At 42.7% G+C, this 13103-nt stretch overlaps 2 protein-coding genes across 2 annotated transcripts in view; both read right to left on the bottom strand.

Annotated features, from left to right (window-relative positions):
• HOXA3 (homeobox A3) overlaps positions 1–13103 on the bottom strand; it is a 68365-nt gene that overhangs the window by 32323 nt on the left and 22939 nt on the right. The window lies entirely within an intron of this gene.
• Positions 6031–9662, bottom strand: LOC133365444 (homeobox protein Hox-A5-like). Its single transcript, XM_061587326.1, has 2 exons — positions 8399–9662; positions 6031–7104 (listed from the first exon to the last, which is right to left on the bottom strand). Exons 1-2 carry the CDS (start codon positions 9039–9041, stop codon positions 6854–6856), a joined length of 894 nt encoding a protein of 297 aa, XP_061443310.1. The 5' UTR covers positions 9042–9662; the 3' UTR covers positions 6031–6853.

Here is a 13103-nt window from a genome sequence, read left to right as displayed (position 1 = left end):
GCTTTCTCAGATATTATTACAAAGTAGCGGACAGTCTTCGGTTACCCAAGAATGCAGCTGGAATCTCATTGAGATTTTTGAGAGAGTTAGCCTTGGTAGCTTGCTGCAACAGAAACAACAGAGTATTGTGGCCCTTAGAGGCAGCCAAATTTATTATGACATAGGCTTTCGTGGACTAGAGTCCACTCACTGAAATTCAGAACTATTAAAATCCACTGGGAATTTTCCGATTGGCTCTTATAGAATTCACTCTGTTTAAAATGTGGTGGTGGTGGTGGTGTGTGTGTGTGTGTGTGTGTGTGTGTGTGTGTGTGTGTGTGTGTGTGTGTGTGTGTGTGTGTGTGTGTGTGTGTGTGTGTGTGTGTGTGTGTGTGTGTGTGCGCGCGCGCGCGCGCGCGCGCGCGCGTGGGCGCGTTTGTAAGGGGGGGATGTGTGACTTAGCACCCGTGTTCACCTGATGCATCTGCCAGCCAACAATATTCAAGGGGAAAATGTGGTTGATAATTCAAGATGAAATACAACGTGTATTACTCTTTGAAAAGAGGAATTTTCTATCCTTTCCTTAGTAATTGAGGTCATTCAACTACTAGAGTTCACCTGGAGTCCATACTGTGATACACGCCTAACTCAGAGCTATTTTATCTTTTGTGTTGATAGTCAAGATCTTGGCTATAACATTGACATCAAGCTCTGTCTGGGTGCATGACTAAGAGTGGCGCAAAACGTAAACTTTTGACCCTCAACTTTTTGACCTGGAGTTGTTACGCCCTAACCACAAAGATATACAAAAGCGGCGTAGCTTCTATCTCCTTAAAAGAATATCGCTCTCTTGTTTGTTACCATGCCCTTGCTGTTTCCTTTTTAGCTTTTCTAAGATTTTGAAGGAATGCAGTTTTTTTAAAAGAGCAACCTCAACAGCTTCCACCACTGAAAACGAATCCTAAAATCAAATTGCAATGCCCAGGCACCAGCGATGGAGAAACTAGATTAAACTGAAAGGCGCCATGTGGTTTACCTGGTAGATGGGTAAGTTCTGGATGTGAAGTGGGCACAGGAATTGAGCAGTTTATCCAGGCTGATGCTGCTTAGAGGTTGGTCATTTTACCATGTTTATGTATTAATTAAATAACGCAAAAGATCCAACGGTGTTGGGAAACCTTGCCCACGGAAAAGCAAGTTGACTGTGAACTTGGTCTAAAGCGAGCTCTGCTGGCGAGTCCTGGAGTGTGCAGATTTATCTTAGTTTTTGCATTTACTTAACCTGGCAATGAACTGCAAGGGCTGCCATTTATTATCCAGAGACAGACTTCACCTCGAGCAAGGATTGTTTCACAAAACTGCAATAATTACCCAATAACCTTCATAACAAATATTATTATTGAAAAGCCATTTCAGAAGGGGGGGGAGAGAAAAGGGACGGATTTCTTAGGTACCCTGAAAAGGGACACTTTTGGAAAATATTGTGCTTCTCTCTGTAATCACAGTGCATTGTTTGCCGCTATATCCAAAGACATAACCCTGTGATCATAGAGGAGCCTTCCTGTTAGTGAAATTCCTTAAGTTTTTAGAATTGGAAAAATAAAGCCTGCAGAAACAGAGGTTACATGATCAGAGATAATAATAAAAAAGGCCAGGTTGTACACAATCAGATGAAAGACAGGAAGAAACAGAGAGTAAAAAAAAAAGAATAATTCAAGAGCACAAAGGGTTTATACCCTAGATATAAAAGGGTGATGCTGAGCGTTGGACAGATGAAGAATACACTTGCAGTTTCACTTTTTTGCAGAAAAGGAAATTAATTCTTTAATGGAACTAATTTTTCCCCATGATGCTTTGTAGTGAAGAGCACGCGCAAACCTTCCTATCATGTGACTTAGAAAAGCCATCTTACGCCTTATAGAAAGTGAAGCCCTCCAACATCTTTGCTATTATATACAAACACTTGTCTAACCTATAATCGGTCTGGTGCTTACATCTGGGCCACTGAAGTTTTTGTAATATTCTGAAGATCACTCACGGTAATTTGAGTAAAATAAAGCACACAGATGTCAGAGAAAGAAAATACAGTGATAAGGACAGTCATCATCATCAGATATACTTGTACTAAATACACATACAAGATTATTTTGGAGTAGGGCTTTTTATATCATGGAGTATTGTGTGAATGTCTTTTGCCTAGGCTAATCTAGACATTTTTTCATGTGAAGTGGTTAGCAAACTAAAACTTCTTGAAAAGAGTGAAAATCTTCCAACTTTATTCGCATATCTGGGAAATGTCTATTGTATTGGGAGGGTTGGATAATTCTGTTTTGTTTTGTTTTTGGTGGTTAGGGAATCGTGTCTAATAGCGCAATAATACATGTCTACTCAGAAGTAAACCTCATTGAGGTTTCAGTGGGACTCACTCCAAGGGAAGCGAGCATAGGGTTGCAGCCTAAATGTGGCTGTTTACGCAGACTTATCTGTGACATTGTTCACAAAGCTGTACGTGTTTCTTCGTCATCCCTGTGAAATCATCCACTCAGTCATCTAGCAATGAGATGACAGGAGAGGTACATAGCTATGGTATGAATTAACTAAAACTTCAGCTCAAGGAATTATGTTTCCCAGTTACAAGACCTGATAAAGCCAGGATCCCCTTACTCCAATCCTAGAGTTATTTGGACTTAAATCTAACAGATTTCAGTACAACTTTCTTTCACATAGGTATGGTATGGAAAAAGGACCACAATCTTCAGACAGTCCCATCACAGAGAATGAGATCCCATCCAGCCTTGAATGGGCTTCAACTAGTTTTTACTGGGAAACGGAAGCTGAAGACCAGCTCTTTTAGGCTGAAGTATATTTGCGCCTGGATCTTAGCGGCAATTTTCTTGAGGAAATATCCCCTCAGATTCTTGGGCACTTACTTCCTAGTAAATGCTTTAGGAGCCCATCAGTTGTCTCATTGATATTAACGGAATTAACTGGGTTATGGATTAGTCTTTCAGTCAGCACTTGTTCTTTAGTAGAGGTGTTACATATTAAAATCTTTTTTCTACCTTAAATTGTGCAATACATAAAGTTCTAGTCATATTTTCAAACATGGCTACATGCATTGCTAATTACTGAAGATGTGAGAAAGTAGATATCACGAAAATGGCACTTCTTATTAGTATCCAGTTCTGTAGGGTTGGACTTAACTTGCAATTAAGTTACAATGCATTTTATCAATATAAAATTGCATTTTCTTGTATTGCCAATACATCCTTCCGTATGTACTAAAATAAAAATTAAAAATTAAAGTGTAAAGATATCTATTCACTTATTACCAGACGCTCTAGAAATGCTGTGGGTTTCTAAATCTTCCAAGAGTACCTACCCACATGCAAGAAAATATATCCTTTCTCAGAGTATCTCTTTCCAAAGAGCAACTAGACTAGGGTACGCTTTTATTATATTGTCTGACACCACTGAGAGTTGAAGCGATGAAGATGTTAGTAGAAAATGAAACCCAACACTTAATCCTGTTAACTGAAATATGCCTTTGCTGTCAGACCTATGTGGGAGTGTAAAGGGATCTAATAGAACACCATAAGCTAACAACCGAATTCTTATTTAAGCAGGAGTCTGGGAGAGGAATCATTTAGACCTCATGTCCATACATGCGCCAGGTTATAAAATTCCTTTCTTTTGTAAAAGGAGTAGGTTCCGATCTTGCCAACCCTTATTCACCTGCATGGTTTTTAACTAGGAAGCGCTCCAGAGACATAACTGATCAGACTTAAAACTGCTCGTGTGAGTAAGGATTGCCAGGATCTGACTCTGACGGTACAAAGAAAGAAAGAAGAAAGAAAAGGAAGCAGAACAAAACAACAACAGAAAGAAAGAAAGAAAGAAAAAGAAGGGCTGCAGGGGAAAAGGGATGCTCTTTCACGCTTTCTTTCAACCCTGGAAATTCAAAGACTTAAAAGTTAAATCCGGCCATAAAGTTTATTGCTGAGTAATCACACGCTGGTGAGAAGAGTCTACTTAAATAAAAGAATGCTGAACTTAACAGGGCAGCTGGGGCCTACCCTGCAATTGCCAGCCAGATATCTATATATTCATATATCTATATCTTTATATATCTGTCTAAGAGCAGGAGAATCTCCTGTAAAAGTTACAGTCAATCTGTTCGTTCAGGGAAAAGAAAGAAAGGAAAAAGAAAGGAACCAATGGGAATATAGATATTGGGCTTGCCAGGAATCTACGGTAATGGTATAAATTGCAGAGAGAGAGAGAGAGAGAGAAAGACTATGTACACACAGGCACACGAGAGAGAGATAGGTAGGTATGGCCTTAGACGCAAGAAGTTCACCCACTTGGAAAATCATTGCTGTATCAATTCGCCCTAGGCAGATCGGGATGCGCATTCTTCAGATATAGCCTATAGCTGGATCTCTGTCCTTTGGGGGCAAAACATCGCCTTCGGACTCTGCCCCATGATAAACAAAAGCACTGGACACTGAAAAGTTCATGGAAGCGAAGGAAGTCATTATCATTTGCCGTACTCAAAGTAATTAAAGTTAGGCCTCAAAATCCATCTCTGCCAAAGTTTGCTTGGATTTGATTGATAAAAAATAGGAGCCTTTAGATCAAAATAGGAGGGATGAGGGGGAACAGTTCCCCCGCCCCCTCTAAACCTGCATCTTCAAGAAGTTATTTTTCCCTATCTAATCAACGTGATAGTGCTAAAAAGGACCCAGGCAACCACAGTCCAGTTCTCCGCTGTATAAATAAACTTAAGCAACTTGTGCACAGAACTTACCTTAACTTGCAATGAGCCATTTTTTTCAGAGAGTATTTGAGAACTTGGGGGGAATGGATACTTCTGTACCTAAACCTGACAATTTGAATGACCAGGAGGCACACGTAGCCTGCAAAAGAGTCAAATGAAGTCCAGCGTCAGTGTGATTATATGTTATGTGGTATATAATGTTGGATGACAACTCCCCAAAACCATAAAACTTACTTTAATGGCACCACGTGACCTTTTATAGCCAGTGAGCCTATCTGTCTGCGCTATGGATGATTTTACGATCTAATTCATAGACAAAACCCTATTCATTTGGCACCCAAATGTCATATAGCCGGAACTGGGGCTTATAAAGTTTACTGTTTTATAACTTTGAAGGGAAGGCATCAATGTAACCCGTCTGTAAATGTGCAAAGCTTTAGTTGCGCTTAGAGGCTCAGAAGAGTTAACCATTCAAGCCCTGGTGGGGGTAAGTAACGTTACATTTCTAGCAAAAGTAGCTGTAACAAAAATAAATAAATATTATGTTGAAGGGTGGAATCCCCTACCCCACCCCAAATTTTTTTCCCCAGTATCTTTTAAGAGTGCATAATGAGAAAATGGGTGCATCTCTTTTATTTATGTAATTTTTCACGTTGGATGGTGTTCACAGATGCAAGAGCGTCTACTTTGCCTATTTAGCTTTCTTTGGTTACAAGGATAAACCTACGGCGAGAGATAAACTAGGTTCTAGTGATGATAACGTTGTTGAAGGAAGCAGGGTTTTTTTCCAGCCAAGGAAGAGCTGAAGTTTGGGGCTCCCCCCGTTTTCCCAAAACAAAGAACTGGCTGAGGGTCTGTAATGTAAAGGTTCCATCCAGAAAAGAACTTGTATTTACTCGTGTTTGTATTTACTTGAATCACGGTTAGTTTCTTCTCCAGCTTTGCTCTAGTTAGAGGTAGGAGGCTAAAGAGGCAATGCACCCCCATTAGGGTACAAACCAGACCACCCGCAAAAGGTAAAAAAGGGAAAGTGGGGAAAGGGGAGTTCGATGGGGAAGAAAGAAAAGGGGAAAAACCCTTACAATAGAAAGTTTATTTTTCCAGTCAGTTATTTAAAAAAAACAGTTTTTTTAAAAAGCCGATCACATTTTTTTCCTCAAACAGCCGGACTTTGACTCTATGTGTAACTTCGTTCACCAAAAAGAAAGAAAGAAAGAAAGAAAGAAAGAAAGAAAGAAAGAAAGAAAGAAAGAAGAGAGAGAGAGAGAGAGAGAGAGAGAATTAAAAAGATACGTTACTGAAGCTGCGCTTAATAAAAAGCCACTTCTAAGAATTCGTGCAAAGAGTCATATACAAAGGCACAGCAAGGACATACTGTCTGGAATCACAGTTTTCGTCACAGATTCACTATTCACTACACGTTAGGACACGTTCAGTTTGCATTTCATCATAATTCACCTCTACAACAGCCATTAATGACACAGGAATTAGATAGGTAGTTTCTGATTGGAAATCTTGGCCACAGCTTGGAGCTATACAGACACTGACACGTTTTGAACACACATGCACAGTTAAGCACAGCGAGTGCAACACACACAGAGAACATAGGGATTCAAACAGGACTGGAACGCGGGGCGCAGAGAGCCAGAGGGGAAGGAGGGGGAACCAAGGAAGGAGCAGATCGCTCTCCTTCACTTTTTGCGTGAAAGGTCCACCCCCCCTCGGGTTTTTTTTTTACAGTTACTTCAAGTAACACCACTCGCTTCATATAAATAAGTTAAAACATCTACATTTTTTTTCCTTCAAGACAAAAGCCATTCAAGACAAAGAAATGCACGGGAAGCAGATCTACTGGTAACACGCGCTAGAGAGGATCAATTAAAACAGGCTCATGATTAAAAGATGGGCTTAGGGGGGCTCCTTCGGCCTCCCGGGGAAGTTAGAGCAAGTCAATGTAAAAGGGCGAGAGAGAAGGAGAGAGGCTACTGACATTCCACGCAGGGTCAGCTCATATAATGCTGCTCAGTACTCGTTTTGTTTTGTTTTCCGGGAAGGAAGCAGCAACAGCAGCAGCAGCAGGGCCGGGGGCTTCTCTTAAGGGCGGAAGGCTCCTCCCGCCGCTGCCATGCTCATACTCTTCAGCTTGTTATCCTTTTTCCACTTCATGCGCCTGTTTTGGAACCAGATCTTGATCTGTCTCTCTGAGAGGCAAAGAGCATGTGCTATTTCAATCCTCCTCCTGCGGGTCAGGTATCTATTGAAGTGAAACTCTTTCTCCAACTCCAGGGTCTGGTAGCGGGTGTAAGCAGTCCGAGCCCTTTTCCCTTCGGGTCCCCCTATGTTGTCTGCAACGGGGGAAAAAAGAGGGGGTGACGGTTTAGACTTTGGCAAGAGAAGACACCTACGCGCGCGTCCCTTCTTCTCAGATCTTTCTCTCCCCCTCTCTTTCCTTCTCCGGCTTGTTTGGGTATTGAGTTGGAAGACAGTGCTCAACAAGTGCCTCCTCCTCCTCCTCTTCCTCCTCCTCCTCCTCCTCCCCCCATCTCGTTCCCCTTCCATTCCCTTCAATAATCTGCAGCGGTGTAAATTTCAATCGCCTCCCTGTGACTCTTCTGGGGAATGTATTTCATCACAGGGAAACTCGAGGAAAAGACATGATTGCAATTCCCTTCTACACCCGGATCCTGAATATATTATGACTTCGAAGTCAATTCCCCTTTTGTCCTCAAGAGAACCTACTTCCTAAGAATATGTTTAGGATCGTGGTGAAGTTTTGACTCAGACTAGGGCGAGCTACGAAAGAAAAGAACTGGGGGGTGGAAACTCACACAAACAAAGCACCTTCCAAGTTCCATTCCCACTCCTGATCTGAACGTACTTTATTTGGGAGTCAGTGGGAATGATTTCCAAGTCAATGCACTGTGGACTGCAGGATTAACCTCCCCCATTGCCCCCCCCGACTCCCCTCTTAAATTTTTCCTCGACTTCCTTCCCTCCCAGAAAAATCTCCGCCATACACACACATTATTTGCTCAACTTCTTTTTTGATATAATTAGTAACGGTGTTTTTCACTGGACGGTCGTCGTCATAAATTACAGAGGCTGACATGCACTATTCAAGACTCTCTCTCTCTCTCTCTCTCTCTCTCTCTCTCTCTCTCTCTCTCTCTCTCTCTCTCTCTCTCTCTCTCTCTCACACACACACACACACACACACACACACACACACACACACACACACACACACACACACACACACACACACACACACACACACACACACACACACCACCACCACCACCACCACCACCACCACCACCACCACCACCACTTCAATTACACCTTACAGTCCTGGAGACTTGGAAGAGTTCTTAAGAGGAGGCTGGCTCGCTCTACCCCGATTTCCAGCGTTCCCCTTGCCTTCAGCCGCAGAGCCCTTTCCAGGAGGGACAGGGGGCTTTCTCCGGATAGAGCAGATGGACAGGCAGGCAGACAGCCACACGCATACAGCCAGGAGAAGGCACATTTCTTGAACCCCCATTTTTCTTTTTCAAGCAATATCTCTTAGATCTACATCCCTCCTCTCTCGCTCTCCCTCTCGCTCTCCTATTATATATAGTAAATTGGGCATGCCTTTACCATGGCTTATGTGCAGTTTTCTCATCCAGGGGTAGATCTGGGGCTGTGGAGGCTGTTGGGCTGTGCTTTGGTCGTTCTGCTGGGAATTCGCCTGCTCGCCGCTGGCTGGGGTGTCATCTTCAGTGCCAGGCGACGTACTTAGCACTTCTCTGCCTAGGTGGGGATTGTTGCCGGTGCTGGTGCTGCTGGCGCTGCTGGCGCCGCTGCTGGAAGTGGCCGAAGTGCTGGTCGAGTTTGCTGTGGAGTTTTTCACGCCGCCGTGATGAGCGTCGCCGCTGACAGGCGAGGTGGCCACGGCGGCGGCGCAGGGCAGCGGGTCAGGCGGAGGCGAGTGAGTGGCCGCCGTGGCCGCCGCCGCCGCCCGGTTGGCGTACCTGGCCTCGGGGGCGGCGTTGGTGGCGCTGGAGGGGTAACTGCCGCGAGCCCTCTCCGTGGGGCCCCCTGCCGCAAAGTGGCTGGAAGCCGAGCGGCCGACGCTGAGGTCCATGCCATTGTAGCCGTAGCCGCCGTACCTGCCGGAATGCATGCTGGCGGAGTCCCTGAATTGCTCGCTCACGGCACTAGGATCTCCATAATTATGTAACGGGTAGTCCGGGCCATTTGGATAGCGACCGCAAAATGAGTTTACAAAATAAGAGCTCATTTGTTTTTTGTTTTTTTTGATCGGGGGGCTTGATTTGTGGCTCTTTGCTTCGTTTTTTGGTGCGTCTATAGCACCCTTGCACAATTTATGATGAATTATGGAAATGACTGGGACATGTACTTGGTTCCCTCCTACGTAGGCACCCAAATATGGGGTACGGCTTCATATCACGTGCTTTTGTTGTCCAGTCGTAAATCCTGCCTGATGACCTCTAGAGGTAAACTCGTGCACTAAATGGGGGAGTTGGGTGGATGCAGAAGGGCTGGGGCGCGTGCCCGGCGCGCGAGCCCGCCGCCAGCTCCTGACTGTCAGGCGGCCTCGTGCGCCACCGTCTGGAGACAAGCTAGATTTTCACCCTTCCCAGCCAGTGGCTGCACGCAGGGCTGGGGTCGAATCGAGGTTACAGCCCATTATAGCAAAATTATGGCATCTCTCACACAGTTCCATTAGTATGGACCAATTGTTAAGGGCTATCGGCTCCAGATCAGAAAACCAGCAAGAATTCAGAAGCACAGGGAAAATATATTCACCCTTCCATTTTCAATAAGGTTCCTTTTATCTTGCATCCTTTAAAAAACCCCAACATCCGTATTCTGCTGGAGATTTTAAAAAAGAAAAGCAAAAAATAACTTCGTATTTCTATTGTAGGATGAAGGTAAAAGGCTGATTATTGTTTAAGCCACTTGGGGGTAAATAATAAAGCTCAGCATTCTAGCAACGATTACTACGGTGTATTTCTCGGGCGCTTGAAAAACCAGGGAGGAAGAGAAGGTGGGGGATCGACTGCTGTTTATTTTTTAAAGATCAATGCTCGTTTCAATATTTCCTTTCAACTGAGCTGTCCTTTAATACTCTTTTAAATAGGATGTAAGTTAAAAGAGGGGGAGAGAGTCCATTATAATTTTGTGATACCATGGACATTTCCTCTCTCCCCCTTCTCTTTGAAATATATATATGGTGGTGATGATCTTTTGAGGGAAAGGTTCTCAATATTTCACTTTTATTAATATTCAGAGCCATCGCCCAATAGGTACAGTTCTCACAGTATGGAAAAATATCTTCGTTTCCACATATATACATAGGACGCCAAACACTCTTAACAGCATATATGACGATACATTTTCACTGAACTGTTATTTAAAGCAAACCTTGCGTGCATCTGATCCTTCCTTTACACATCCTCTATGACACCATATGACAATAGCTGCATTTCTACCTTAGTTTATTATTATTATTATTAAGCATATTTGTTGTTGTCTAGTAATTTAACCAAACATGAAGGAGTAGGAAAACATCCAACAGTATTTTGCCTACTCCGTCCTTATTACTTAGAAATCAAAGCCACCCTTGATGTTCAAGGAATATATTTCCAATAAAACTCTAATAAGAACCCTGCCCACCTAAAAAGACTCTTCTTTCACTTTTTATGCTTTTATTTACAGTATTTTGACCCTTGAAAAATTCAGGGTTTTGCTATTTTTCAAAAAAAAAAAATAAAGTGGCCATTTTAAAACTCACATAGTGAGCCATCAACAATTAAAGATTTTTAAAAAACTTAATCTCAATATTGAAATTGCCACGTTTCCTATTTTTGGAGAGTTCCATTCATATGTTTCATTCAAATGTACAAGGAAACAAGGTTTTCTTAATCCTTAATATTTTGGTGCCATAAAGTTGCCATGCCAGGGTACATTTCAAGAAGTCCCATTGAAATCAGTGGGTTTTTATTTCCGAATGAATGGGCTCAGGTTTGAGGTGAACAGGAGAAGAACGATGAGCAATAATATACCCCGATTTAGTAGCAAAGACATAAATAAGAAGCCTGTACATCTCTGGCCATTCTAGAATATGGTTTCCCTTTGAACAAGCGACTGGAGCTTTTTGTGTGTGCCTGGAAGCCAATCCATCTAATCACAGCCTATCAGATATTGATGCTCCACTTGAAACATTTTTTTAAAAAAAGAATCTTAATCATATCTGAAGCATTTTAAAAATCCTAACTTACGCTTTGGAGACCTATGTACACCACGCCCTTCTAAGTCCAGTTATTCTATTGATCCACAAAGAAATCCACAGTTAATTGCAAATATATAGATGTAGATATATAAATATGTATATATTTTAATCAAGCCTTTGAGAATATCAGAATAAGAATAATCACAACTAGGGATTTTTTTCTTGGAAGAAACTCATTGGGAGGGATAGGGAAGAAAAGGAAAAAAGCCACTAATGAAAAAGTCTGGTGACTTTTTTTTAAGCATGGTTTTAATCCCCTGTCTTTTCCTCTGTTTCTTCGCCGGGCTGGGTGGAATTGATCAGTTTGCTCTCTTTTTTCCACTTCATCCGCCTGTTTTGAAACCAGATTTTAATCTGTCGCTCAGTAAGGCAGAGGGCGTTGGCGATCTCAATCCGTCGCCTTCTGGTTAAATATCTGTTATAATGGAATTCCTTCTCTAACTCTAAGGTCTGGTATCTGGTGTAGGTTTGTCTGCCCCGTCTGCCCTGCGTTCCATACACCGCACCTATGGAAGTAAAGACAATAGGATCTCAGTTGGCGAGGCCTGCGAACTTTCTGTTCACAGAAGAGGGTAAAAAGACCTCCAAGCCAGGCTCCTTATTTTCTCCCCCCGTTCCTTACATAGGACCTAATGGAGGAGAGGCTCAGTGACCGCCTCACGTTTTCCGAGCGTAATCTTTCTCAGGGATTTTCAGCTGATATATTTGAGAGCAGAATCTTCAGGGCCAAATGTTTTTATTGACAATAAGACTACATTTCATACTGCGCTCAGTGCACCAAATGCCCTTATATGATACACAAATAGGCACATATGCACACATTGTGAATGACTCATGTGTGTGTGTGTGTGCATGCATGCGAGTTACGTTTTATGTCTCTCTGGAGTGTGTAGAACACTCAGGCGGCAATCCTATACCCACCAGCCTGGGAGTAAGCCCCGTTGAACTCAGTGGGACCTACTCATGAGTAGACATGCCTAGGATTATGCTGTTAGAGTACCTGGGCAGGATCCAGCCAAAGTTAAGCAGCTTTAAGTTCCATTCATTTTCAAAAGAAGACTCAAGCATGAGCAGGTCCTTAACTATCCTGCATTTGAAATAAGTGAGACCTGAAAGTGTTAATTTTGGCTGGATAGTGACCCTTCGTAATAATTAAGCAAACAAATACCAGACCCTAAACACATTATTTGCAGGGCCATAGATTTCAGTAAAACCCATTTCCAAGTAAGTGCTTTTAGGATGGCAGTCTAGACTTGACGCATAGTCAATGGAAAAATAAATAAATCCTAATATGTATCCTTAAAGCAAGAATCCCCCCTCATGTTATAATAACTACACTGTGGTTTTCCCCCTCCCCAAGAAACAAACTCACAACGGAAGAAGGTTAGAGGGGTGGGTGGAGGAAAACCTGAAAAAATACATCTGGAATTTAAATATTGTAAGCCTTTTCCTATCCATTCTAAACTTCCATTTTAAGGACAAAGAATGAAATTCCGCTCCATTAAAATCAATGGGAATTTGGCCATTGATCAAGTTTCCTCTCTTCCCACCCCCTCTGCCCCCAGTAGATGATTTGTGTGTGCGCACATATTACTGAGAGACGTGCATTCAGTAGCTGATACTTACACCCTAATGAGTGGGTGAAGGGGGGAGGAAGAGAGAATCTGTCTTGCAAATATATTGAGCAGTCAGTACAGAGGGCATAGTCCTCTGCATTACTCTCATGGAAGGGGGACTTCTTTGTGTGTTGTTGTTCCACAGCAGTAGTAGTAACTACCACCGAAGCCTAAAAACGTTAACTTCACAGTAAATTACACTAATTCCTATGGAATTGGCTTTCAGGTAGGTTTGTTTGGGACTGCAGCTTTTATCTGCTGACTCAGACTTTAGACGACTTTTTAAACAAAGGCTTTCCTCTTCAAGACAGCCCCAAACCTGTCAGGTTCAAGAAGAACCTGGAAAGAAGTCTCAGGTTACCCACTGGCTTGCAGGTGGCATTGGTCTTCATAGGCAGTCTGAGAAAGTTCCTTCCCAAAAAGAAAAAAG

The sequence above is a fragment of the Rhineura floridana genome, chromosome 10, assembly GCF_030035675.1.
Source record: "Rhineura floridana isolate rRhiFlo1 chromosome 10, rRhiFlo1.hap2, whole genome shotgun sequence".
Taxonomy (NCBI): Eukaryota; Metazoa; Chordata; class Lepidosauria; order Squamata; family Rhineuridae; genus Rhineura; species Rhineura floridana.
This window is presented reverse-complemented; position numbering and strand designations above follow the sequence as displayed.

Bases quoted from the DNA above. Each gene is read 5' to 3' on its own strand.
- LOC133365444 (XM_061587326.1), bottom strand. From the start codon at position 9,041: ATGAGCTCTTATTTTGTAAACTCATTTTGCGGTCGCTATCCAAATGGC. The intron at 7,105-8,398 runs GTAAAGGCATGC...CCCCCGTTGCAG, and splicing joins AAAACTGCACATAAGCCATG to ACAACATAGGGGGACCCGAA.